Here is a 24660-nt window from a genome sequence, read left to right as displayed (position 1 = left end):
TATATCAATTATTCTATTTTATTATCGTCTACATATGGTTGTAATTTTTTTTTGGGGGGGGGGGGGGGGGTCTCGGCTAATTCTCAGGTTTTCCTCCTCCCAAACACTATGCAAACTATACTACTCTCTATACAACCAATCAATGCAAATACACAATTGATCATTGTATTATATCTTTCGTTTCTTTGATTTTGTTGTTTCATCATTACTTTCAGATTTTCTCTTCTTTTTCTTAGAGTCTTTGCTTGAAGTCGTATCTTTATCTTTCTTCGTTTTACTTGATTTCAGTCGCTTCTTCTCCTTTGATAGTATACCGTCTTTAGATTTCTTCTTAGATTTCTTCTTCTCTTTATCAATTTTACTGCTTGAATCCACTTTCAGTTTGCCATGTTTACTTTTCTTACTTTCCTTCCCGTCCTTTGTTTTCTTTTCTGATTTCTTCTTCTTATTCCTATCCTTTTCGTCGCTGGAACTAGCATTGTCTTTAATGTTTTCCAGGAAAGTATCTTTATTTGTAAGTTTTTCCATGTCTTCTAATGCTTTGGATGAAGATATTTCTCTATGACTCTCCTTTGTATGGTCTGTTTTCCCCACAGTGCCTGCTAACCCTTCACCTTTCACAAACATTTTATACAAAGGAGATATTGATTTTTGAAATGCATCGACCACTTTTTCTTCATTTGTTTCGAATGAAACTCCTCCATTCTTATTATTGTTATTGACTTCCAAGTTCTTTAACTGACCGTCAAATAGTTTTTCCCACCACATATCTGAATCATTGGTATCATGGCCCAATCCTTTGGTGTCTTTCTTATGCTTTACTAAAATTGGTTTTTTTAACCCTCCCTTCTTTAATGCCTCTCCTTCTTTCCATCCAAATGATTGTAAATATATGCTGGCATTCATAATGTTTAGACTAGTTGTAATGGTTTTATCTATAAACTGATCGAGATGAGTTTGAGTACGAATCCAAATTTTTTTTTCAGAAGATGCGCGATGTTGTGTATTTGATAAATGTCTCTTACAAACCATTTGGTCTTTGTTATTGTCTTTCCCATTTCCACTAAAAACTTTCCATCAAGCTACACCAGCAGCATCAATTATGGAATCAAGTGAACTGATACAGGAAAACCAGTTGAATCGATATATTCTCGAAGATTATGATCGAATGCTTAAATCTGTCACTGAGATTGATAACCCGCAAAGAAAATGTCATATTTTGAATGAAGTATACAAAATGAAACTAAAATATTTTCGCTTAAAGCAATCAGAATTGAATGATTGGCTAGAGGCAATTCATCTAATGGAAGATACTCATGAACGAGTGTTTTCAGAGTTTGAGTTTTATTCATTGATTTCCCCAGATTACACCAATGCTGATGTGACAAGCAGTTTTCTAAAACATTTTCAAGAATTCAAAGACTTGGATGAATCAGGTTTCGAAGCAAAACTCCTAGATGCTATTAACATTTCTTGTCATGATTTTTCTAGAGGTAATCTAATATGGAAGCAATTGATCGACGCTGCTCAAGATGAATACTTGAAAGTAAATTCTGATACCAATTTAATGCATTTACATCAGTATTACCTTGACAGATTGGCCATCCCTCATGCCCAGCTTGAAGAATCCTTTAATGAATACTCTTCATTTATAAGCAAATACTACGGTGATGATTACGACAAGTACATGAAATATATGAAGTCCGCTAACAAGATTTACTCATCTACAAAAATGAAACAGATTTACTACGAACAGTTTGAGATTTCTATCAAACAATCACCTGATAACCCTCAACTATGGATAGATTATATGGAAAGCGTTTATAGCCACCAAAAGAAAAAAGATTTGAATCCTGTTCTTGCCATTTTTGAAAGAGCAATACTGAAAAATGAATCTTGGTCACAGAATTGGATAAAAATTTGGTTAGCTCTTATTTACATTATTTATGGTTGCAGTAGTGATCAGCGACCTGAATGGTTACAGTTTGTTTTCCAAAAGTTTTTAAGGACTTTTCCGAATTCTAACCATGTCTATGCGGAGTCTATTCGTTATTGTTTGACCATGAATGATAATGAGATGGCTACTGAAGAGTTTCAAAGTATAGAATCCAGGTTAGAATCTACCAAAAAATTATTGCAGTGGGATCATCAACAATGGAAATCAGTGCATTTGGCTTTTATTCAATTTAATTATCAAATATCGAAAAGATACAGTATGGACAACAACAAACTGATTGTGGAGCTGAGCAGTAACTCCATATTTATGCGTGCATTATCGGTAATAGAACTTGGCGATCCTTCTCATTCCGTTGAATTTCTAGCAGTTGATATGCTAACACACATGGGAGCAACTGACATGGCCAAAGACCTAATAGACTTGATGTTGGAGAAATTTAATAACGAGGCAGAGGTTTTGCTTTTTGGTTTGAGGTATTTTGTGAGTTATAAAACAGACTTTGGTCAAATTCGTTCATACTTTAAAAATGCAATCCATAAACTAGACCTGTTTGACCTTCCTGAGAAATTATGTGACAAATGGTTGGAGTTTGAGCAACTATACGGAGACATAAACAGTTATATGGAATCAGTTGCAAAATGTGAAATTGCTTTAAAAACTTTGAGCAAGAAAAGAACTCGAGATATTACAGTGGATGAAAACAATCAACCCTCCAAAAAACACAAAAGAGAACCGACAAAGGATATTGACACTGAAACTAAATCGAGAGAAACATGCACTGTCAAAGTTAAAAATATTGCAGCTGACACTGACGAACATTCTATCAGAGATTTTTTCAAAGACTGTGGAGAAATTGGTGATATCTCTTTCGTGGAAGCTGAAGGAATTCGCTATGCAATATTTGACTTTGAAAATGAGCAACAGGTTTTTTCAGCATTGACGAAGAATTATAAGTCTTTGGATGGAAATAAACTTGAAGTATACAGACTACAGAATGCCTTGTTATTTGTTAATAATTACCCTTCTACTTTCAGTCAAGCCACTGTAAAAGAAATGTTTGAAAAAATAGGACCGGTAGCTAAAATCAGATTTCCTAATCAAACCCTGAAAAAAATAAAGAGATTTTGTTATGTTCAAATGATTTCTAATGAAGATGCTCAAAAGATTATTGATCAGTACCATGGCCAGAAATACGACGATCCAAATCTAGGAGGTGAATTCTCATGGGAAATTAAGTTTTCCAACCCTGAAGAAAAACACGAAAGGTCGTCACCAATAAGTGCACGCAAAGTGAAAGTTACTAGTATTTCCTTTAACGTGCTGAAAGAAGCTTTTGAAAAGAAATTTACCCTGTGTGGAGAAATTGAACAGGTTGTGTTTCCAAAAGCGGTATATGAAGAGGATGGGAAATTGAAAAGCAATGGTGGTTTGGCTATTGTTACTTACAAGACTACAGAAGGTGTGGAAAATGCGTTAAAGTTGAATGATTCGAAATGGATGGGTCGAAAATTGTTTGTTTCCAAAAAACACCAGCATGTTCATTATACGGCAGAAGATTTTGATGGTGTGAAAACAATTGGGCTTTGTGGATTGGACCCTTCATTAAATTTCCAGCAAGTGAAGACAGTTTTTGAGGAAAGGTTTGGGAAGGTTGCTAAAGTGTTGTTGTTCCCAGAAGACAAACAAGCTTTGGTAGAGTTTGTAAAACCTGGAGATGCTGGCAAGACGAGTATGAGTAATAATTTTGTGAAACTAGGCGAAAGCGAAGCAAAAATAGTGACCAAGGAAGAGATAACAATGGGTAAAAGTGCTATTTCAAATACAACTACAACTTCATCGGCACCTCTTACAATGATTCCCACCACAGTTAGACGAAAAAAATCTAAAAAATAGACCAAAGATGTAATTAGTGATTAGTCACTTAACGACCCTAAATAGTTTTGAAACCTCCCGTAATAGTTATTCTAATTGTCTCGTTAGTGCGAGTAGGAGTGCCTCACGTAATATAAATTGTTGTGATACAATCAAGTTCTCTTAATAAAAAAAAATACAGAGAGCGAGAGAGTTTGTGTGAGAGTGAGAAAAAGAAAATTTTTCACTTCTTGAGTCATTCTTGTAACCATAATCCACTTTTGTTTCCAACGAACTATAAAATCATGAGTGGTCCTGTTACTTTTGAAAAGACATTTCGTAGAGATGCCTTAATCGATATAGAAAAGAAATATCAAAAGGTATGGGCAGAAGAGAAAGTTTTTGAAGTTGATGCCCCAACTTTTGAAGAATGTCCTATTGAAGATGTTGAACAAGTTCAAGAAGCACATCCAAAATTCTTTGCCACTATGGCTTATCCTTACATGAATGGTGTCTTGCACGCCGGTCATGCCTTTACATTGTCTAAAGTTGAATTTGCAACTGGGTTCCAAAGAATGAATGGTAAGAGAGCATTATTCCCATTGGGTTTCCATTGTACGGGTATGCCAATTAAAGCAGCTGCCGATAAAATCAAAAGAGAAGTTGAATTGTTTGGATCTGATTTTTCTAAAGCTCCTGCTGATGACGAAGATGCAGAAGAAAGCCAACAACCAGCTAAAACCGAAACTAAAAGAGAAGATGTCACTAAATTCTCTTCCAAAAAATCTAAGGCTGCTGCCAAACAAGGTAGAGCCAAGTTCCAATATGAGATCATGATGCAATTGGGAATCCCAAGAGAAGAAGTTGCCAAGTTTGCTAACACCGACTACTGGTTAGAGTTTTTCCCACCATTGTGTCAAAAAGATGTAACTGCTTTTGGGGCTAGAGTTGATTGGAGACGTTCTATGATCACAACCGATGCTAATCCTTATTATGATGCATTTGTTAGATGGCAAATTAATAGATTGAGAGATGTTGGTAAAATTAAGTTTGGTGAAAGATATACCATTTATTCTGAAAAGGATGGCCAAGCATGTTTGGATCACGATAGACAATCTGGTGAAGGTGTTGGTCCACAAGAATATGTTGGTATAAAAATCAGATTAACTGATGTAGCACCACAAGCACAAGAACTTTTCAAGAAAGAGAATCTCGATGTGAAGGAGAACAAAGTTTACTTGGTTGCTGCAACTTTAAGACCAGAAACTATGTATGGTCAAACTTGTTGTTTTGTGAGCCCAAAAATTGATTATGGTGTTTTTGATGCTGGTAATGGTGACTATTTCATTACCACTGAACGTGCTTTCAAAAATATGTCTTTCCAAAACTTGACTCCAAAAAGAGGATATTATAAACCACTTTTCATTATCAATGGTAAGACATTGATTGGATCTCGAATTGATGCTCCATATGCTGTCAACAAAAACTTGAGAGTTTTGCCTATGGAAACAGTTCTTGCAACCAAAGGTACTGGTGTGGTCACTTGTGTTCCATCAGATTCTCCAGATGATTTTGTTACCACAAGAGACTTGGCCAATAAACCAGAGTACTATGGAATTGAAAAAGACTGGGTACAAACAGATATTGTTCCTATTGTCCATACCGAAAAATACGGTGATAAGTGTGCTGAGTTTTTGGTTAATGATTTGAAGATACAGTCACCAAAAGATTCTGTGCAGTTGGCCAACGCCAAGGAATTGGCTTATAAAGAAGGTTTTTACAATGGTACTATGCTTATTGGTAAATACAAAGGTGATAAAGTTGAAGACGCCAAGCCTAAAGTCAAACAAGACTTAATTGATGAAGGTCTTGCTTTTGTTTACAATGAACCAGAATCCCAAGTTATTTCTAGATCTGGTGATGATTGTTGTGTATCATTGGAAGATCAATGGTATATTGATTATGGTGAAGAAGCTTGGTTGGGTGAAGCCTTAGAATGTCTTAAGAACATGGAAACATACTCCAAGGAAACCAGACATGGTTTCGAAGGTGTTTTAGCCTGGATGAAGAACTGGGCTGTCACCAGAAAATTTGGTTTGGGTACTAAATTGCCTTGGGATCCTCAATATTTGGTCGAATCTTTGTCAGATTCTACTGTCTATATGGCTTATTATACTATTGATCGTTTCTTGCATTCAGATTATTACGGTAAGAAGGCAGGTAAGTTCGACATTAAGCCAGAGCAAATGACTGATGAAGTATTTGATTACATCTTTACTCGTCGTGATGACGTTGAAACTGACATTCCAAAGGAACAATTGAAGGAAATGAGAAGAGAGTTTGAATATTTTTACCCATTAGACGTCAGAGTTTCAGGAAAAGATTTGATCCCAAATCATTTGACATTCTTCATCTATACCCATGTCGCCTTGTTCCCAAAAAGATTTTGGCCAAGAGGTGTTAGAGCCAACGGACATTTGTTGTTGAACAATGCTAAGATGTCCAAATCAACTGGTAACTTTATGACTTTAGAACAAATCATTGAAAAATTCGGAGCTGATGCCTCTAGAATTGCTATGGCCGATGCAGGTGACACTGTTGAAGATGCCAACTTTGACGAAGCCAATGCTAATGCTGCAATCTTGAGATTGACAACTTTGAAAGATTGGTGTGAAGAAGAAGTGAAAAACCAAGACAAGTTAAGAACTGGCGACTACGATTCCTTCTTTGATGCTGCTTTTGAAAATGAAATGAATGATTTGATTGAAAAGACTTACCAACAATACACTTTGAGTAATTACAAACAAGCATTGAAATCCGGATTGTTTGATTTCCAAATCGCCAGAGATATTTATAGAGAAAGTGTAAACACAACAGGAATTGGTATGCACAAGGATCTTGTTTTGAAATACATTGAATACCAAGCATTGATGTTAGCTCCAATTGCTCCTCATTTTGCCGAATACCTTTACAGAGAAGTTTTAGGTAAAAATGGAAGTGTTCAAACTAGCAAGTTCCCAAGAGCCTCAAAGCCTGTTTCCAAAGCTATTCTTGATGCTCTGGAATATGTCAGAAGCCTTACCAGATCTATCCGTGAAGCAGAAGGTCAAGCTTTGAAAAAGAAGAAAGGAAAGTCTGATGTTGATGGGTCAAAACCAATCAGCTTGACAGTTTTGGTTTCCAACACTTTCCCAGAATGGCAAGATAACTATATTGAACTTGTCAGAGAATTGTTTGAACAAAACAAGTTGGACGACAATAATGTTATAAGACAAAAGGTTGGCAAGGACATGAAACGTGGTATGCCATACATCCACCAAATTAAAACTAGATTGGCAACTGAAGATGCTGACACTGTTTTCAACAGAAAATTGACTTTTGATGAAATCGATACATTGAAAAATGTTGTTGAAATTGTCAAGAATGCCCCATACTCTCTTAAAGTTGAAAAATTGGAGATTCTTAGTTTCAATAACGGTGAGACTAAGGGGAAGAATATTATTAGTGGTGAAGACAATATTGAGCTCAATTTCAAGGGTAAAATAATGGAAAATGCTGTACCTGGTGAGCCTGGTATCTTTATTAAAAATGTCGAATAAATAGAGTCTTGTTTAGGTTGCTTTTAATACATAACTTTTTGTTTAGAGATATCAATAATACTATGAGCCCTGGCTTTAAGTCTTACAGCAACCAACTAGTAGTGAAAAGAAATATTGCGTTGGTTGTCTGAAGGGAGTATTAGCGTTAGTACATAATAAAATAAACAATAATAGAAACAATTATGTTTCTAATCTACAAGGAAAGTCAGAATAATTGCAATCTCGATTTTTTTTTTTGTAAATGAGTAATTTCATCGAGATGTGCAAATATCCGTGCTCTCAAGACTCCTGAGGAATCAGGGGTAATCACAATGTAAATAATATATAAATATAAATACATTTGTACTATAACCGAAAATTGTATTTCCTATTATTCAGATGAAACTAAACAGTAATCATAAGAATATATTTACAAATCAGAAGTTAATAAAAGTGAATGTGCAAAATGTTGGTGGTTAAATTATTAAAATAGAGAAGCTAAGAAAAGAAAAAATTTTTTGTTGGAAGAGTACACTAACATTCTCTCTTTTTTTTTTTCGTTTTTCGTTTGTCGTTTTTCTTTTTTTTTCTCCTTCCTTCTTTCTCTCCTACAAATAAAATTAAAATATCTGGCAAACCAATTCCCAACAAATTTTTAACGATAAACTCCTTTTACAGAATAAACAATAAACAACTATCGATACCATCAAGAAGATTTTATTCATATTTAAATCTAAATTATACATACCCATACACGTATTCTTAAAAAACTTTGTATATAACGAACCGGAGCCCTTCCCCCCTTTTTTTTTCTGTTTCGTTTCGTTTAATTGTTTGTTACGTCCTGAGTTCATCAAAGTATCTGTGTGAATTTTGGATACAAAAGTTTCTGTTGATTTTCAGTTTGTCACAACAAAAACTTGTATAGTCGGCAACAAAGGTTATATTTGATTTGATCAAGGCTTCATTTAAAGAGTTTAGGATATTTTATTTAACTGCCCATTAGCAATAGTGTAATCACAAGTAAAGCAAACACTAGGAATTACTTTTTTGATATTGAAACGGTCAGTTAACTTGTTTGAATATTGTCAGATCCACTATTACTGTTTATTATTATTATTATTATTATCGAGAAAGGAACCTGATTTCGTTTTATTTTAACCCATTACATGGATAAGAAATCAAAGCTATTCAAATATCCTTTGAGCGAGGAGACGGCTAAATTTGAGTACAGACTATTGAACCCAAATGGGAAGTTATCTGATATTTGGTTGCATGAAGAGTATCAAAAACTATCCCTTTCGGCAATAGATAAAGTATCTCAGCAACCTTCGGCAGTGACTACGGCACCAAGTCAACCCCATCGGGAGAATAGTCGAAAACGAAATGCTGGTGACGATGATGTCTATGATCAAAAAAACATGCCCTCATGTGACGACACAGCTTCATCAGACACGGACTGCCAAAGTCAAGTCTCATCAACAGCTCATTTGCATTCATATCGATCAAATGGATTAGTTGAGCCTCCTTCGAAAAGAAGATTAACGACGACCAACGAAACGTCTTTATCAAGCGCAGGTGCAACTACTTTCCAAATTGAATCTCCCGGTAGTATATCTGCTATTACTACAAATAATTCAACTACATCTGCTGGTGATTCCAACAACTCGAATTCCTTTTCTGACCAGCATTCACGACATCCAAGGACTCCAAATGTTATGAATTCTCCTACTCATACCCCAATATCGGATATTGAAGAAGATCCTATTCAACAATTACCGTTACCTTCACCTAGTGCATCACCTATCCAACTGGATACTGAAAACGAACACGTTACTACTTCAGACTCCTTACAGGGGAAGGCAAATCTCGACAGTATAGAAAACGTAATGAGCAATGAACCTACTACTCAATCCGAGCTTGTTGATTTGGTTACTAAATTATCGGGATTTTTGAGTGAAGCAAATCAAAATCACCTTGTATTCAAGTTATTGCAAAAGACTACTCGTCCAACTTTGAGTACATTTAATAATTTGATAAATAATTCCTTGAAACGTGATATTTTGAGCAATGTTCCCTTTGAAGTGACAATGAAAATATTATCTTACCTTGATTATAAGACGTTATTGTCAGTGGCACAGGTGTGTAAGAAATGGTTTGACATTATCAACAACCCTGATACTTGGATTAAATTATTGAAAAGGGATAAATTGATTACTGATGACGCTGTAATTAAATATGAATTGCAATATCCGGATCAATTATTACGTGAATGGTCCACGTTACCAGAAATCAATTCAGCACAAGTTTTATACAAGAAAAGAAAAATAATTGTCAATAGGTGGATGGATCCAAAGTTCAAACCCCATAGAATTAGTGTATCAGGGCATGGAAATAAAGTTGTTACTTGCTTGCAACATGATGATGAAAAAGTTGTTACAGGTGTCGATGATAAATGCATACTAATATATAGTACTCAAACTGGGCAATTGATGAAAGTTTTAGAAGGCCATGAAGGAGGAGTATGGGCATTGAAATACACTGGTAATACGTTGGTAACTGGATCAACTGATCGTACAGTTAGAGTATGGAATATGAAAACCGGGCAATGTACTCATATTTTTAGAGGACACACTTCGACAATTCGGTGTTTGGACATAATCCACCCTGCAGTGATAGGGAAAAATCAAGATGGAGAAGACATCGTGTTTCCTGAATATCCGTTATTAATTACAGGGTCTCGTGATCACAACATTCATGTGTGGAAATTACCAGTAGTTGATGATCTGCAGGATTATATAGAGACATTTGAAGGTGAATTCGATAATCCTTATTTGATTGCTGTGTTGTCTGGCCATACTCAATCAGTTCGTTCAATTTCAGGATATGGTAATATTATAATTTCTGGATCTTATGATTCTACAGTTAGAGTATGGGATTTACTAGATGACGGTCATTGTACACATGTTTTACAAGGTCATCTTGATAGAGTATACTCCACTGCAATAGATTTCCATTCGAAAACATGTTTCTCAGGGTCAATGGATTCCAACATTAATGTTTGGAATTTTGAAACTGGTGAGTTGAAAAAAGTATTAGTGGGGCATGCTTCATTAGTTGGTCTTTTGGATTTAGTTGATGATGTTTTGGTTAGTGCAGCAGCTGATGCAACGTTAAGGATTTGGGATGCTAAAACTGGTGAATTAAGAAGTAAACTAAAGGGACATGGAGCCGCTATTACCTGTTTTGAACATGATGGATTACGTGTTGTTAGTGGAAGTGAGAAAATGTTGAAATTATGGAATGTTGAAAAAGGAACTTTTGCTCGTGATTTGTTAAGTGATGTAACTGGTGGTATATGGCAAGTTAGATTTGATTACAAAAGATGTGTCGCAGCTGTTCAAAGAATTATTAATGAAGATGAAGGTGAAACGTTTATTGAGATTCTAGATTTCAGTCAACCACTTTTACAGTGAGTACTAAATTAGTTCTATGAATTTTGTTATTTTTCTTTGTTTTTTGTTTTTTTTTTTTTTGTTTTTAGCTCTCCTTTATAAGTTTTATTATGAGTAGTTTTATATTTGTTCTATTCATCTATTAAATATAATTTCCGTAGTTTACTTAATCTTTCTAAACCTTCATTAACCGTAAAACTATTTTTTCTTTTTCTGGTTGGTGGTTGATTTGAATCAATTGACGTATCTATATCCATCAAGCTGCTATCATAGATGTATTCTCCAACAGGACCTATATTAGTTTTTGATTGAACTAACATTTGGTAGAAATATGCCGGTAAGTTATTGTGCAAGTAGGCACACCAAGGTTTGTGTTGAGTCCGTGGATCAAATTTCGATTCTACTATTGTATCAAACTCAGTATTATCATTATTTTGGGTACCTGACATGGCATATTTCACTGGAGTCAAGATTTTAGACAGTGATAATTTCAAATGTGTTGAACATTCTTGATGATTTGAAGAGTGGTCAGAATTTAAAAACACTCTTTGATTGCACATATTACAACTCATTACTAATATTATGTCTCTAGCATAGCTTTGAACATTTAAAGCCCAGCCATGCAATGCTAGTTGGTATATCCAAGAAGGTATATTGTATGCCAACCCAGCACTAAAATTCTCTTTATTGTCTCGGAAAAATTTCGCCATTAACCATTCATTGGAAACGTGAATAAAATCATCATTATTTACTTGCAGTTGGAGAAACTCACTTGTAAAAGTATCAGAATATTCTTGTAAAATTAATGTATTGTCAATTAAATTCTTTAAATTCTTGCAATATTCTTGAATTAAAAATTGATTGGTATTAGGTAAATATTGTCTTAAATGGTATACTTCTTCAATTGGTGTTTCAAAATTTTTCCATAAACAATTGGGTCCATGTCCAGTATTTTCAATCTGCTTTGTATATAACTCAACTAATTTTTTTTGAAATGATTCATCAAATGTTTTCCCACTTAAATATTGGAAATCAAATGGTGTTTCCACAATAGTGGAATTTCCATTGTGCAAATCATTAGATTCAAATTTTAAAATCAATTGTTGATTACAATATGTACACAACAAATGGTTTTTAGTTTCCTTTACCCCAAACGATACACATTTCCATCCATTTATGGCACATTTCAACTCATTTATAGACGAGTCGTCTATCGATTTCCAATTTAAGGAATTAAATGTTTTCAACCTCGCTAAAAGTGAGCTTAAATCGTAAGGATCAAAATTTGAATTCATTTTGGAACTATTCACTTTATCAATATTCCACTTTGCTTGAAATTTTGATTTATGAAACTTGAAATGATTCTTCTGTTTGATTTTTTGGAAATATAGTATATCTGGATGATCACTATAATTATTACTTTTTGTTGATACTGGACTGTTTGAATCAGAAGATTTATAAGAATCGTGAGAAGGTGATTCAATAATCAGTAAACAATCTTGTAGTATTTGAGATGTTGATGAAATGTGAGTTGAGTTTTCAGATGGTTCATCCATTGTTAATTTAAATATTTCTTCCATCTTTTTCTTGTAAGTATTACTACTATGGCTTTTTTTTTTATTTAAAATGGGAGGGAAAAATAATTTTAGGTATTTGACTGCCAACCACCAGGAGCTATAAATTAATAAGAAAAATGACTTAAATAAATGTATATCTGTAATCCACAGTTTTCTCTTTGAAATTAGTCAAAATTAATCTGAATTCGGAATTAAATTGGGAAATGGCAGAAATTTTTGTTTTCCTTTCGGAAGTAGTGTCAATACAACCAAAATTTATGCAAAAAACAGGAAACCGTCGTAGCGGAAATTGTTATATCACGTGACTCTGTGTAGGTCTTTTTTTTTTTTCATCAGTTTTTTTTTTTTTTTCTACATTAACATTTCAACGAAAGAAAGCCTATCCAAGACACAACTTACTATATTAACTCATACAAACATTATACAATGTCAAATAATAAAAGGCCAGTATTAGAGGAAGTTGATGATGATGACATCGACAATATGGACATGGATATTGCTGAATTTGATCCAAGTTTGACTACACCAATAGCACCAAAAAGACCAGAGCCAACAGTAGTACGTTCTCAAGATTCAGAACCATCATTATTTCCAAACATTCCTTTGAATCAAGTGCAACCTCCACCGAAACAAGCATCTAGTAGAAATGGAATAATGGATCCTAATTCGTTTACAGAAGAAGAAAAGAAACAATTTGATCAATTTCAAATCATATATCCGTGTTATTTTGATATAAATCGTTCCCATAAACAAGGTAGAAGAGTCAGTATTGATAGGGCAGTGGAGAATCCATTAGCAACAACCATTTCCGATACTTGCAGGAGACTTGGGTTGCCAGTGTTTTTAGAATTAGATAAAACTCATCCACAAGATTTTGGTAACCCCGGTAGAGTAAAAGTGTTGTTTAAAGCTGTTTTCGATAATGGGAAACTCATTAATCCAAAATTACAAACAAAAAGAGTTTTATTTAATGTTATTGCCGAATATTTAAGTGAACATCCAACTACATTAGAATCAATTGGTCCAAAAAGTGGTGTTCCTCGTCCACCTGAATTTGAAAATGAATTCCAACCAGAAGAAATTCCTAAAGTTAAAGGATTTAAAATGAATACTATAGTGCCTATACATTCAAATTTGACATTGAAACATCCAATGACAAAACACATTTATGATCCAGAACCAGAAACTCCAGCTGCTGGTAAACCGAATGTTCCGAAAATCCCAAAAAAGAAAGTAATGAAAATAAGAGGTTAAATGGGTTCAGTAGCTGTATAATTTATAATAAATACTTGATGATTTTATATCTACTGTTTTTGGCTGTATATATATACATATGTGTTTGTGCGTGTGTTTGCTTATAGGTACACGTTTAAGCACCATATTTACTTCTATATTGTTCAATGGATTTTAAATCTTCATCATTAATTTTACCGTTCAAGATACTTATAACTTCACCCAAATTAACAATTGATAAAACTGGAATTTGGTATCTTTCAGAAACAGCTTGTGTAGCAGATTTGGTTGGATCAGTAGCAGTAGTTTCTTGTCTATCCAAAGCAATGATACAACCAACAACTTGACCTTTTTCGTTACCAATGATTTCAAATGCTTCATTGATAGCAGTTCCAGCAGTGATCACATCATCAATGATCAAGATTTTTTTATCTTTCAAACTACATCCAACAATTGATCCACCTTCCCCATGATCTTTCTTTTCTTTTCTGTTAAATGAATAACCAATATCACCATAATTTATTGGGTCTAATTCAGCTAATTTAGCCACAGTTATAGCTGCCAAGGGGATCCCCTTATAAGCAGGACCAAATAAAATATCAAATTTTAATCCCGATGCAATGATTGCTTCAGCATAAGAAGTGGCTAAATTAGATAAGAGTTTACCAGTGTTGAACAATCCCAAATTGAAAAAATATGGTGATTCACGTCCTGATTTAAGAGTGAATTTACCAAATTTTAATGCTTGAGAATCAAGAGCCAATTGTAAAAATGATGATTTATAAGATGCCATGGTTGTTTGTTTGTGTTTGTAACAGTGCTGTTCTACATGAGAAGAGAAGAAGGGGAGCAAAAAGGAAGAAGAATGAATTGTTATGATATTACGATCTAGCAATGCTCAAATTAAAAATGTTGGTTTGGAAAAAAAAAATTTTGATGAAGAGGTCGTGTGTGTTTGTACAACTGTGAGTTTTAGTTGCAAAATTTGGTCCATCGGTAGGATTAAACTATTATTGATTAGCATTTAAGTTATTAACCATCTCTATGGATCAAATAAACGAAAAACTGAATAATGAAGATTTTAAAAAAYCTACAATGAGGAAACCGCTGAAACCCTTTTTTTGTTTTGTTTTTTAATATTTTTGAAAATTTTTTGCAAGGAATTAATATTAAAAAAGAATTAAATTGAAGAGTTCATTGCTGAGGCTAAAAGAAAGACAAGGAAAACTAAATCATAAGAAAATATAATTCTTCTTTTGGAAATATTCGTAACCCTGTCGATACGAACAAAATATTCCTATAGAAACAATACAATGTAAATGGTGATACTACTCCAAAAAAAGAATATAATAGATCAATTGAACGTGGCGAAGTAATTTCAAATTGAGACTTTTATTCCATATTTAACTGTGCAAATCACAATATCAACAGCCAATTGGCGAAAGAATAAAAGTAGTAGTTGTAATGGTAGTAGTAGTAAAAGAAAAATGAAGAAGAACTAAAATAAAAAATCCCTCAAGATTGTATATATACGTGTTGTGTTGTGTATAGTTGTGGGGAGATATCAATTGTTTCATTCAAATTTTTGCTCTTGTATCTCTTTGTTATTAAGAATCTTTACAGATTCGAAATTTAGTTTCATTTCCCTTCCTCCTAAGTAAAAAATACATTTTATTTTTTTTATTCAATGAAAATTTTAGTGCCATTCCAAGTCTTACTTTTACTTGATGTTTTCAATACGACAACAACAACAGCCTTACTTAGTTTGATGATCCTTAAGAGTACAAAAGTGATTTTCATTGACATCACTACTAGAGAACAATTGCTAACTATTATGTACTTGTTTTCTTACCTCGGATAAGCAATTATCAATGATTACCAAATATACCCACAATAGTTACTTTGATAAATATACTCCAACACACATCAAATATTGGTTGAACTCACTTTCTTAATAACTGAAATAACAAGATCAGTGAGTAATAAATCACAGTCATTATTTAAACAATCAATTAGAAATGTTACAAAACAGTAAAAATCAATCTAATTTATTGTCGTAGCTGCAACATTTTACCAATACTAAAAAATCTCAAACTTTACGTCATATAATTAATTGGAAATCAATTTCCATTAAGATGAAGATAATTAGTAGTAGAGGTATGGCTGATAGAGAAATAGATACATACATTCTCTCTCGATATATATGTGGGTGTGTGTCTGTGCGTGTACGTGTATTTTTTTTTTGGCTAGTTTGTTTGTTCCTGTTTTTGTGTCATGAGGGATTTTTCTTGTACCTTTTTTTTTTCGTTTGATTGAAATTGGGTTGTAAGAAATCAATCTCAGTTTTTTGTTAGTTTTCTCTTTTTTTTTTTTGCAGTTAAACAACAAGCCATTCTATTATGAAAACTAGGAAATTACGATCTTTCTATTATCTACAATTTAGTAAGTATTGATATTTTATTGAATTTGAAAGCAAAACTCTCCCCCTCTCAAAGAAATTAAATCCCTCAAAAAAAACATCCATACCACAATACTTTTCATTAACAATTAATCAAGGATGAAAGGGTGCTTAACGTGTGTAGGTGTGGGTGTGCTTGTTGGAAAAGAAGAATGAAACGGCATTGAGTGAATCAGGGTAACAATCAATAATAATCCATTAAAGTATAAATAGTAATTAGGTTTCTCTAATCTTTTATTCATTTTTTGTTTATTTTTATTCTAGTCTAATTCAAGAAATCAACAAATAACATCTAATTGATCAAATGGAATCTACATACACAGAAAGTACAATTTCCAAATTGGAAGATAAAGAGGAAACGATCAAATTTGATGAATCTGAATTGGAAGAACAACTGCATCGAGGAAGAGATAAAAAGAGAAGATTATCATTTCATTCTCGTCATTCTTCAGCCAGTAGACATAAAATTTTTCCAATACGTGAATCAGTTGATCCTGGTTCAGTATTACCTACTGTTTTCAGAACTATTTCTCATAATATTGATATTGAAAAAAATCATCAACCAATTGATTCTAGCGATGATAATGATGATAAAGTTGACAAAGCTGACGCTGCTGCTAAAACCAAATTTAGTAATTATTCATTTAATAGTGATGATATTGGTGATATTGTTGAAAAATTCAAGACTGATTTGACTAATGGATTATCTGCAAGTCAATATCAAGAAAACTTGAAAACTTATGGTATCAACAAACAATCTAAACCTCCATCAGGATTATTGAAAAGAATATTCATGTATTTCTTTGGTGGATTTGGTTTGTTATTATTAGTTGGTGGTGTATTATGTATCATTTGTTGGAAACCTTTAGGTTCACCTCCAGCAGTTGCCAATTTGGTTCTTGGGGTGATTTTATTGGTGGTGTTTTTAATTCAAGCTGGATTCAATTTCATTCAAGATTATTCAAGCTCTAAAGTTATGGAATCAATTCATAGTTTGGTTGCCAGTGAAATTATGTGTATTAGAGATGGTCAAAAAATTAAAATCAGTTCTCAAGATCTTGTTCCTGGTGATATTATTATTTTTGCCCCTGGGGTTAAAATTCCTGCTGATGCTAGAGTCATTAGTAATTCCCCTGATTTGTCATTTGATAGAGCAATTTTAACTGGTGAATCGAAACCTATCATGGCTACTTCTTTCAGTGAGGAACCAGGTACAAATTATTTGGAAAGTTCTTGTATTGCTATGCAAGGTACTTTTTGTGTCAATGGTACTGGTAGAGGGATTGTTGTATCTACTGGTGATAACACAATTTTTGGTTCAATTGCTCAATTATCTTCAAAACCTAAAACTGGATTATCTCCACTTCAATAGGAAATTATTAGATTTGTGGCTATAATTTCATGCATTATTTTATTCTTGGTTATTTTGGTGATTGTTGTTTGGTGTGCTTGGTTACATCGTGATTATCCTGATTGGATCAACGTGGCCAATTTGATCATTTCCATTGTTAGTTTTGCCATTGCCACAATTCCAGAATCTTTACCGGTTTCCATTGCCTTTGTTTTACTTTTAACTGCATCAAAGATGAAACAACATCAAATCTTGGTGAAATCATTACACATGTGTGGTACTTTGGCCTCCTGTAGTGTTTTATGCTTTGACAAAACAGGAACATTAACCCAAAATAACATGAAAGTGACATTGTCTTGTATTGGTGATAAATTACACGAGGAAAGTGAAAAGGAAGAAAACAATGATATTTTTGATAGTTGTGCTGCCACTCAAGTATTCACAATTGGTGCCTTGTGTAATGAAGCCACTATAGTTAATAACACTGCTCTTGGTGGTAATGCAACTGATAGGGCTATACTTCAATTTGTTGAAAAAAACACCAGTACTGAAATTTTAAAAGCTAAATGGATGAAAAAATTGGATATTCCTTTCAATTCAAAAGATAAATATATGATATCATTAGTTGAACCAGTGAAAGCAACAGCAACTTCCAGTTGGAATGAAATTGGTTTTGAAGATAATGAAAATTTCTTATTGTTAGTGAAAAGTGCTCCTGATGTATTGATTGATAATTGTCAATTCAGAATGAATGAAAATGGAACTTTGCAACCTTTAACCACTGATGAAATACAATATTACAAGGATATCCAAAGAAAATGGTCTAGTGATGGTAAAAGAGTTATTCTTTTCGCATCAAAAATGGTGTCACGTCAATCACTTAACTTGGCTGATAGAATTACTAGTGCAAATAAATTGAAAGAAGAAATTGGTTCTGGTTTGATATTTATGGGATTAGTCGGTATAGAAGATCCACCAAGAAAAAATATTGACCATGTGATTGGCATTTTAAGAGATGCTGGTATTAAAATCGTCATGATTACTGGTGATTTTGAATTAACTGGGGTATCAATTGCTAAACAATGTGGAATTGTTACTAGTGGAAAAATTGCCAAAGTGAATACCTTGGGAGATAGTGATAAAAATTCAATTAGTGTCACTGGTCCTGAATTAAACCTGTTGGATGAGTCACAATGGGAACAATTGGTGGCACACAATGAATTGGTTTTCACTAGAACTACCCCAGAACAGAAATTATTGATTGTTGAAAAATTTCAAAAGTACGGTCAAGTGGTTGGGATGACTGGTGACGGTATCAATGATGCACCAGCATTGAAACAATCAGACATTGGTATCTCTATCTTGGATGCATCTGATATTGCCAAAGAAGCTGCCGATTTGATCCTTATGAATTCAGATGCTGATCAATTATTCTTATCAATCGTCGAAGCATTGAAATTTGGTAGATTGGTATTTGAAAATTTGAAAAAGACTATTTGTTACTTATTACCAGCTGGGAGTTATTCTGAATTATGGCCAGTGGTGATGAATGTGTTCTTCGGTATGCCACAAATGTTGTCGTCATTCCTTATGATTATTATCTGTTGTTTAACTGATTGTGCTGGTTCAATTGTATTAGCATATGAAGGTGCTGAAAGTAACTTGTTAAAAAAGAAACCTAGAGTGGTAACTGGAGAAAGATTAGTCAATTTCAAACTCTTGTTCCATGCTTATTTCTGTCTTGGTACTTTTTACACATTCACGTCATTTTTGGTGGCATTTTTGAATTTAACTCGTCGTGGTTTGAAATTTGATCAATTTTCGTTATCTTTTGGTTCTTATCAAGATATTCCTAATGTAACCAATTGGCTTAACATGTCTTCATCAATTTATTTTGTCAATTTGATTATATTGCAAATGTTTAACTTGTTGTCATTAAGAACAAGACATTTGAGTCTTTTCCAACACTCGATACTAAAAAACAAAAAAGTGATATTTGTTGTTCCCTTTGTTTTGTTGGTCAATTTTGTCATCAATTATATTCCTGCCATTCAAAGAACTATGGGCACATCACAAGTCCCCGTTGAATACTACTTTATTGCAGTTGGGTTTGGGTTAGTGGTATTCACTTATGATGAATTAAGAAAATTGATTGCCAGAAAGTATCCAAACAGTTTTACTGCAAGAATTGCTTGGTAACACATCATTGGTGGGGAAGAAGTTATAGTATATAGTTTGAAGTTGAACCACTACTACTACTATTGTAATATATGGGTCTTGCTTTGTATATATATATATAAATGATGTATATTTATAATTTCAACTCAATTACCCGATCTAGACAATCTCGGAAAACACACGCACAAAAAAGAACAGTAGCTCATTCCCCCCGTTAACGGAAGAGAGATGACAATAAGAAGCATAACACAAAAATTAGATCCACTAATTAAATGAAAAAAATTTTTTTTGGTAATTTTTTGTTGAATCAGTGCACGTGAAATGGTATGCCACTGTATCTTTTTGTTGTTTTTTTAGTTTTGGTGCTGATTTTCAATCTGAAAAGCCAGCCAGGATAATGTTTGCCACTGGAATATAGTCAATTAATAAACCGTAAAAAGTTACAACACCGGTGGCAAATGCAATTATAGATCAAAATCAATCTTGGTCATTCAAGATAAGAAAGTTTCAGAAGCCTAGGTCAATTGTGGATGGCATTGACACTATATTTTTTTGCCGTCAAAATATAAGTTCCAATTGTTTTCCTTGATAGATCTTGGAGTGGAGTTCTGCATATAAGCCAATTACACGTTGTTGTAATTTTCAGAGTCATTTTTTCAAATTTTGTTTAATCTGAAAAATTTTCCCTCATTGTGTTTTTTTACCAACAAAAAAGAAGAATACTTGACAATCTATACACGCCCACACGCACACACACACAGTTTCTCTTAGTCCTCGCCGCCCACTCCTCGTTTAGGAATTGTTCAATTTTCACTCCCACACTTTTAAATTTTTCATATTTTAGAAAAAAAACTGTATAAAATCAATTGAATATCCCCCCCTATTCTGAAATTTTTCATTTATTCTCTTCTTCTCTTTTTCCTTTTTCTTATTTTTCTTCTAATTTTGTTAAGATTTTATCTACAAATCAAAAACTTTTTATATCCCCCCCATTATAATCAACAATGGTTCAATCTTCCGTCTTAGGTTTCCCACGTATTGGTGGTCAAAGAGAATTAAAGAAAATTACCGAGGCTTACTGGTCTGGTAAAGCTACTGTTGAAGAATTGTTAGCTAAAGGTAAAGAATTGAGAGAGCACAATTGGAAATTACAACAAAAAGCTGGTGTTGATATCATTCCATCTAATGATTTCTCCTACTATGATCAAGTTTTAGATCTTTCTTTGTTGTTTAATGCTATCCCAGAAAGATACACCAAATTTGATTTGGCTCCAATTGATGTTTTGTTTGCCATGGGTAGAGGTTTACAAAAGAAAGCCACTGAAACTCAAGCTGCTGTTGATGTTACTGCTTTGGAAATGGTTAAATGGTTTGATTCTAACTACCATTATGTCAGACCAACCTTTTCTCACTCTACTGAATTCAAATTGAACACTGCTGCTGGTATCAAACCAGTTGATGAATTCAACGAAGCTAAAGCTTTGGGTGTTCAAACCAGACCAGTCATCTTGGGTCCAGTTTCTTACTTGTATTTAGGTAAAGCTGACAAAGATTCCCTTGATTTGGAACCAATTTCCTTGTTACCAAAGATCTTGCCAGTTTACAAGGAATTGTTGCAAAAATTGAAGGAAGCTGGTGCTGAACAAGTTCAAATTGATGAACCAGTTTTGGTTTTGGACTTGCCAGAAGCTGTTCAATCCAAATTCAAAGAAGCTTACGACGCTTTGGTTGGTGCTGATGTCCCAGAATTGATCTTGACTACCTACTTTGGTGATGTCAGACCAAACTTGAAAGCCATTGAAAACTTGCCAGTTGCTGGTTTCCACTTTGATTTCGTCAGAGTTCCAGAACAATTGGACGAAGTTGCTTCTATCTTGAAAGATGGTCAAACTTTGTCTGCTGGTGTTGTCGATGGTAGAAACATTTGGAAGACTGATTTCGCCAAGGCTTCCGCTGTTGTCCAAAAAGCTATTGAAAAAGTTGGTAAAGATAAGGTTGTTGTTGCTACTTCATCTTCATTGTTGCACACTCCAGTTGATTTGGAATCTGAAACTAAATTAGACGCTGTTATCAAGGACTGGTTTTCCTTTGCTACTCAAAAATTGGATGAAGTTGTTGTCATTGCCAAGAATGTTTCTGGTGAAGATGTTTCTAAACAATTAGAAGCCAATGCTGCTTCCATCAAAGCTAGATCCGAATCTTCTATCACCAACGATCCAAAGGTTCAAGAAAGATTAACTACCATTAACGAAGCTTTGGCTACCAGAAAAGCCGCTTTCCCAGAAAGATTAACTGAACAAAAGGCTAAATACAACTTGCCATTGTTCCCAACCACCACCATTGGTTCTTTCCCACAAACCAAAGACATCAGAATCAACAGAAACAAATTTGCTAAAGGTCAAATTACTGCTGAAGAATACGAAGCTTTTATCAACAAAGAAATTGAAACTGTTGTTAGATTCCAAGAAGAAATTGGTTTGGATGTTTTAGTCCATGGTGAACCAGAAAGAAACGATATGGTTCAATACTTTGGTGAACAATTGAATGGTTTTGCTTTCACCACTAACGGTTGGGTCCAATCTTATGGTTCTAGATATGTCAGACCACCAATTATTGTTGGTGATGTTTCCAGACCAAAAGCTATGACTGTTAAAGAATCTGTCTATGCTCAATCTATTACTTCTAAACCAATGAAGGGTATGTTGACTGGTCCAGTCACCATTTTGAGATGGTCATTCCCAAGAGATGATGTTTCTGGTAAAATCCAAGCTTTGCAATTGGGTTTGGCTTTAAGAGATGAAGTTAACGACTTGGAAGGTGCTGGTATTACTGTTATCCAAGTTGATGAACCAGCTATCAGAGAAGGTTTGCCATTGAGAGCCGGTAAAGAAAGATCCGATTACTTGAACTGGGCTGCTCAATCATTTAGAGTTGCCACTTCTGGTGTTGAAAACTCTACTCAAATCCACTCCCACTTCTGTTACTCCGATTTGGATCCAAACCATATTAAAGCTTTGGATGCTGATGTTGTTTCCATTGAATTCTCCAAGAAGGATGATCCAAACTATATTCAAGAATTCTCTGAATATCCTAATCACATTGGTTTAGGTTTATTCGATATCCACTCTCCAAGAATTCCATCTAAACAAGAATTTGTTTCCAGAATTGAAGAAATCTTGAAGGTTTACCCAGCTTCTAAATTCTGGGTCAACCCAGATTGTGGTTTGAAAACTAGAGGCTGGCCAGAAGTTAAGGAATCATTGACCAATATGGTTGAAGCTGCCAAAGAATTCAGAGCTAAATACTAATCTTTTATGATTCAAAGCATTCATTGATTTATTTTGCATTTTCAATTCTTGAAATGTTGAATTATTGAGTCGTGGTTAGTATTCAATTACATTTTATTCAACATTAATGTAATTTCTTTTTTATGTTTTATGACGACAATTTGATATGAAACTTTTTGATTTTTTAATTGTGATTAATTTGGAGACGTTTTTAGATCTTTCCCGTTTTCTTGAAAATTTGGGAAAGTTGGAAATGTTTCTTTATTATATTTTTTTTATTTACAAAACTTGTACTTTATTATTTGGGATTTCAACATCGGTTCTTATATATATATTAATACTGTTTATATAGATATTTTATTATTAAAATGATATAAAGCAGTCTATTAAATTAGAATAAAAAAATGTGTTTAGGATGTAGATTGTAGCTTGTTTGGAAATGAAGTTTGATCTAGTTTGACTTGTTGGTTGTTGGAACTTGTCGTGTGGAATGAGTCAAAAAAAATGGTGGAATAGAATTAAAATATTGCCATCAATTCTTTCGTAAATTAATTTGTTGTTCAACCCCGAAGTTAACACGTTTTTTTACAATTATTTCACAACTATTTAAAAGAAATATGTCTGAAAATACTCCAGATTCCCAATTGATTGCTGAATTTGTATCTATAACAAATTCTTCTACATACCTTGCTGAACAGTATTTACTGAGAAACAGCAATGATTTAGTGGAAGCAGTTGAGGATTTCTATGCCAACAATGAACCATCTCAAAAATCAGAAACCAAAAAATCTTCTTCTTCTAATGCTAAAGGCTCTGGTGTTAAAACATTTAGAGACTTGAACGATGAAGATGATGATGAAGAGGATGACAAGACCAATACCAATTTCTTTACTGGAGGAGAGAAATCAGGATTGCAAGTTGAAGATCCCAATAAAGATAAGGATAATGACAGATCAATAATTGATCAAATTTTCCAAAAAGCCAGAGAACAAATGCAACAACCAGATGATAGACCAAGTGCTTCTCAAGATGATCAACCATCACCAATTAAATTTTCAGGCAAAGGGTTCAAATTGGGTGACGGGAATGAACCAAGTCAAGTAGTGGAGGATCCTAATGCCAGTGCTAAAAAATTCAGACCTAGTAAAGTGACTAGAGAAATTACATTTTGGAAACAAGGTTTCACAGTAGGTGATGGACCTTTGCATAGATACGATGATCCAAGAAACGCCAGTGTTTTGCAAGAATTGAACCAAGGAAGAGTTCCAATGTCAATTTTAGATGTTGAATTTGGCCAAGATGTTGATGTTTCTGTATACAAGAAAACCGACGAAGATTGGACACCTCCGAAAAGAAAAATTGGTGGTTATCACGGTGCAGGTCATAGACTAGGCTCACCAGTACCTGGGGAAGTACTTGTAAATAATGAAGCATCATCTCAACCTGATATCAAAACCGAAACTGAAATTTCTAAACCAAAAGACGAAGGCGAAGGTGACTCCACAGTTCAAATAAGATTTGCCAATGGTAAAAGAACATCACACAAATTCAATTCCTCGGATTCTATTCTCAAGGTTTATGAATTTGTTAAAAATCATGAATATAATTCTGAACCTACTAGACCATTCACTTTAAGTCATGCATTCCCAGTCAAACCAATAGAAGAAAGTAGTGACATTACAATTTCTGATGCTAAATTGAAAAATGCAGTGATTGTTCAAAGATGGAAATAGAA

At 33.8% G+C, this 24660-nt stretch overlaps 11 protein-coding genes across 11 annotated transcripts; 8 read left to right on the top strand and 3 right to left on the bottom strand. All coding sequences in view use genetic code 12, as the record gives it.

Annotated features, from left to right (window-relative positions):
* Positions 1-168: 168 nt before the first annotated feature.
* On the bottom strand, positions 169-1032 carry CAALFM_CR01710WA (uncharacterized protein; the record flags this gene model as incomplete). Its single annotated transcript, XM_713138.2, has 1 exon — positions 169-1032. One exon carries the CDS (start codon positions 1030-1032, stop codon positions 169-171), a length of 864 nt encoding a protein of 287 aa, XP_718231.1.
* A 70-nt stretch (positions 1033-1102) lies between these two features.
* CAALFM_CR01700CA (U6 snRNP complex subunit) lies at positions 1103-3850 on the top strand (the record flags this gene model as incomplete). The annotated part of the gene is made up of 1 exon (XM_713137.2): positions 1103-3850. One exon carries the CDS (start codon positions 1103-1105, stop codon positions 3848-3850), a length of 2748 nt encoding a protein of 915 aa, XP_718230.2.
* A 263-nt stretch (positions 3851-4113) lies between these two features.
* CDC60 (leucine--tRNA ligase) lies at positions 4114-7407 on the top strand (the record flags this gene model as incomplete). The annotated part of the gene is made up of 1 exon (XM_713136.2): positions 4114-7407. The coding sequence occupies one exon, from the start codon at positions 4114-4116 to the stop codon at positions 7405-7407; it is 3294 nt and encodes a 1097-aa protein (XP_718229.2).
* A 1148-nt stretch (positions 7408-8555) lies between these two features.
* Positions 8556-10862, top strand: CDC4 (SCF ubiquitin ligase complex subunit; the record flags this gene model as incomplete). The annotated part of the gene is made up of 1 exon (XM_713133.2): positions 8556-10862. The coding sequence occupies one exon, from the start codon at positions 8556-8558 to the stop codon at positions 10860-10862; it is 2307 nt and encodes a 768-aa protein (XP_718226.1).
* Positions 10863-10972: 110 nt separating this feature from the next.
* CAALFM_CR01670WA (uncharacterized protein) lies at positions 10973-12421 on the bottom strand (the record flags this gene model as incomplete). Its single annotated transcript, XM_713132.2, has 1 exon — positions 10973-12421. One exon carries the CDS (start codon positions 12419-12421, stop codon positions 10973-10975), a length of 1449 nt encoding a protein of 482 aa, XP_718225.2.
* Positions 12422-12844: 423 nt separating this feature from the next.
* On the top strand, positions 12845-13672 carry SEC65 (RNA-binding signal recognition particle subunit; the record flags this gene model as incomplete). Its single annotated transcript, XM_713131.1, has 1 exon — positions 12845-13672. The coding sequence occupies one exon, from the start codon at positions 12845-12847 to the stop codon at positions 13670-13672; it is 828 nt and encodes a 275-aa protein (XP_718224.1).
* Positions 13673-13787: 115 nt separating this feature from the next.
* URA5 (orotate phosphoribosyltransferase) lies at positions 13788-14444 on the bottom strand (the record flags this gene model as incomplete). Its single annotated transcript, XM_713129.1, has 1 exon — positions 13788-14444. One exon carries the CDS (start codon positions 14442-14444, stop codon positions 13788-13790), a length of 657 nt encoding a protein of 218 aa, XP_718222.1.
* Positions 14445-16413: 1969 nt separating this feature from the next.
* On the top strand, positions 16414-17481 carry CAALFM_CR01640CA (uncharacterized protein; the record flags this gene model as incomplete). Its single annotated transcript, XM_713128.1, has 1 exon — positions 16414-17481. One exon carries the CDS (start codon positions 16414-16416, stop codon positions 17479-17481), a length of 1068 nt encoding a protein of 355 aa, XP_718221.1.
* A 213-nt stretch (positions 17482-17694) lies between these two features.
* Positions 17695-19659, top strand: CAALFM_CR01630CA (uncharacterized protein; the record flags this gene model as incomplete). The annotated part of the gene is made up of 1 exon (XM_713127.2): positions 17695-19659. One exon carries the CDS (start codon positions 17695-17697, stop codon positions 19657-19659), a length of 1965 nt encoding a protein of 654 aa, XP_718220.2.
* A 983-nt stretch (positions 19660-20642) lies between these two features.
* Positions 20643-22946, top strand: MET6 (5-methyltetrahydropteroyltriglutamate-homocysteine S-methyltransferase; the record flags this gene model as incomplete). Its single annotated transcript, XM_713126.2, has 1 exon — positions 20643-22946. The coding sequence occupies one exon, from the start codon at positions 20643-20645 to the stop codon at positions 22944-22946; it is 2304 nt and encodes a 767-aa protein (XP_718219.1).
* A 596-nt stretch (positions 22947-23542) lies between these two features.
* On the top strand, positions 23543-24658 carry SHP1 (protein phosphatase regulator; the record flags this gene model as incomplete). Its single annotated transcript, XM_713125.2, has 1 exon — positions 23543-24658. The coding sequence occupies one exon, from the start codon at positions 23543-23545 to the stop codon at positions 24656-24658; it is 1116 nt and encodes a 371-aa protein (XP_718218.2).
* Positions 24659-24660: the final 2 nt, after the last annotated feature.

This window comes from Candida albicans, chromosome R (genome assembly GCF_000182965.3).
Source record: "Candida albicans SC5314 chromosome R, complete sequence".
In the NCBI taxonomy this organism is placed as follows: domain Eukaryota; kingdom Fungi; phylum Ascomycota; class Pichiomycetes; order Serinales; family Debaryomycetaceae; genus Candida; species Candida albicans.
Note: the sequence above shows the minus strand (reverse complement) of the source record. Positions and strands in the feature narration are given on the sequence as shown.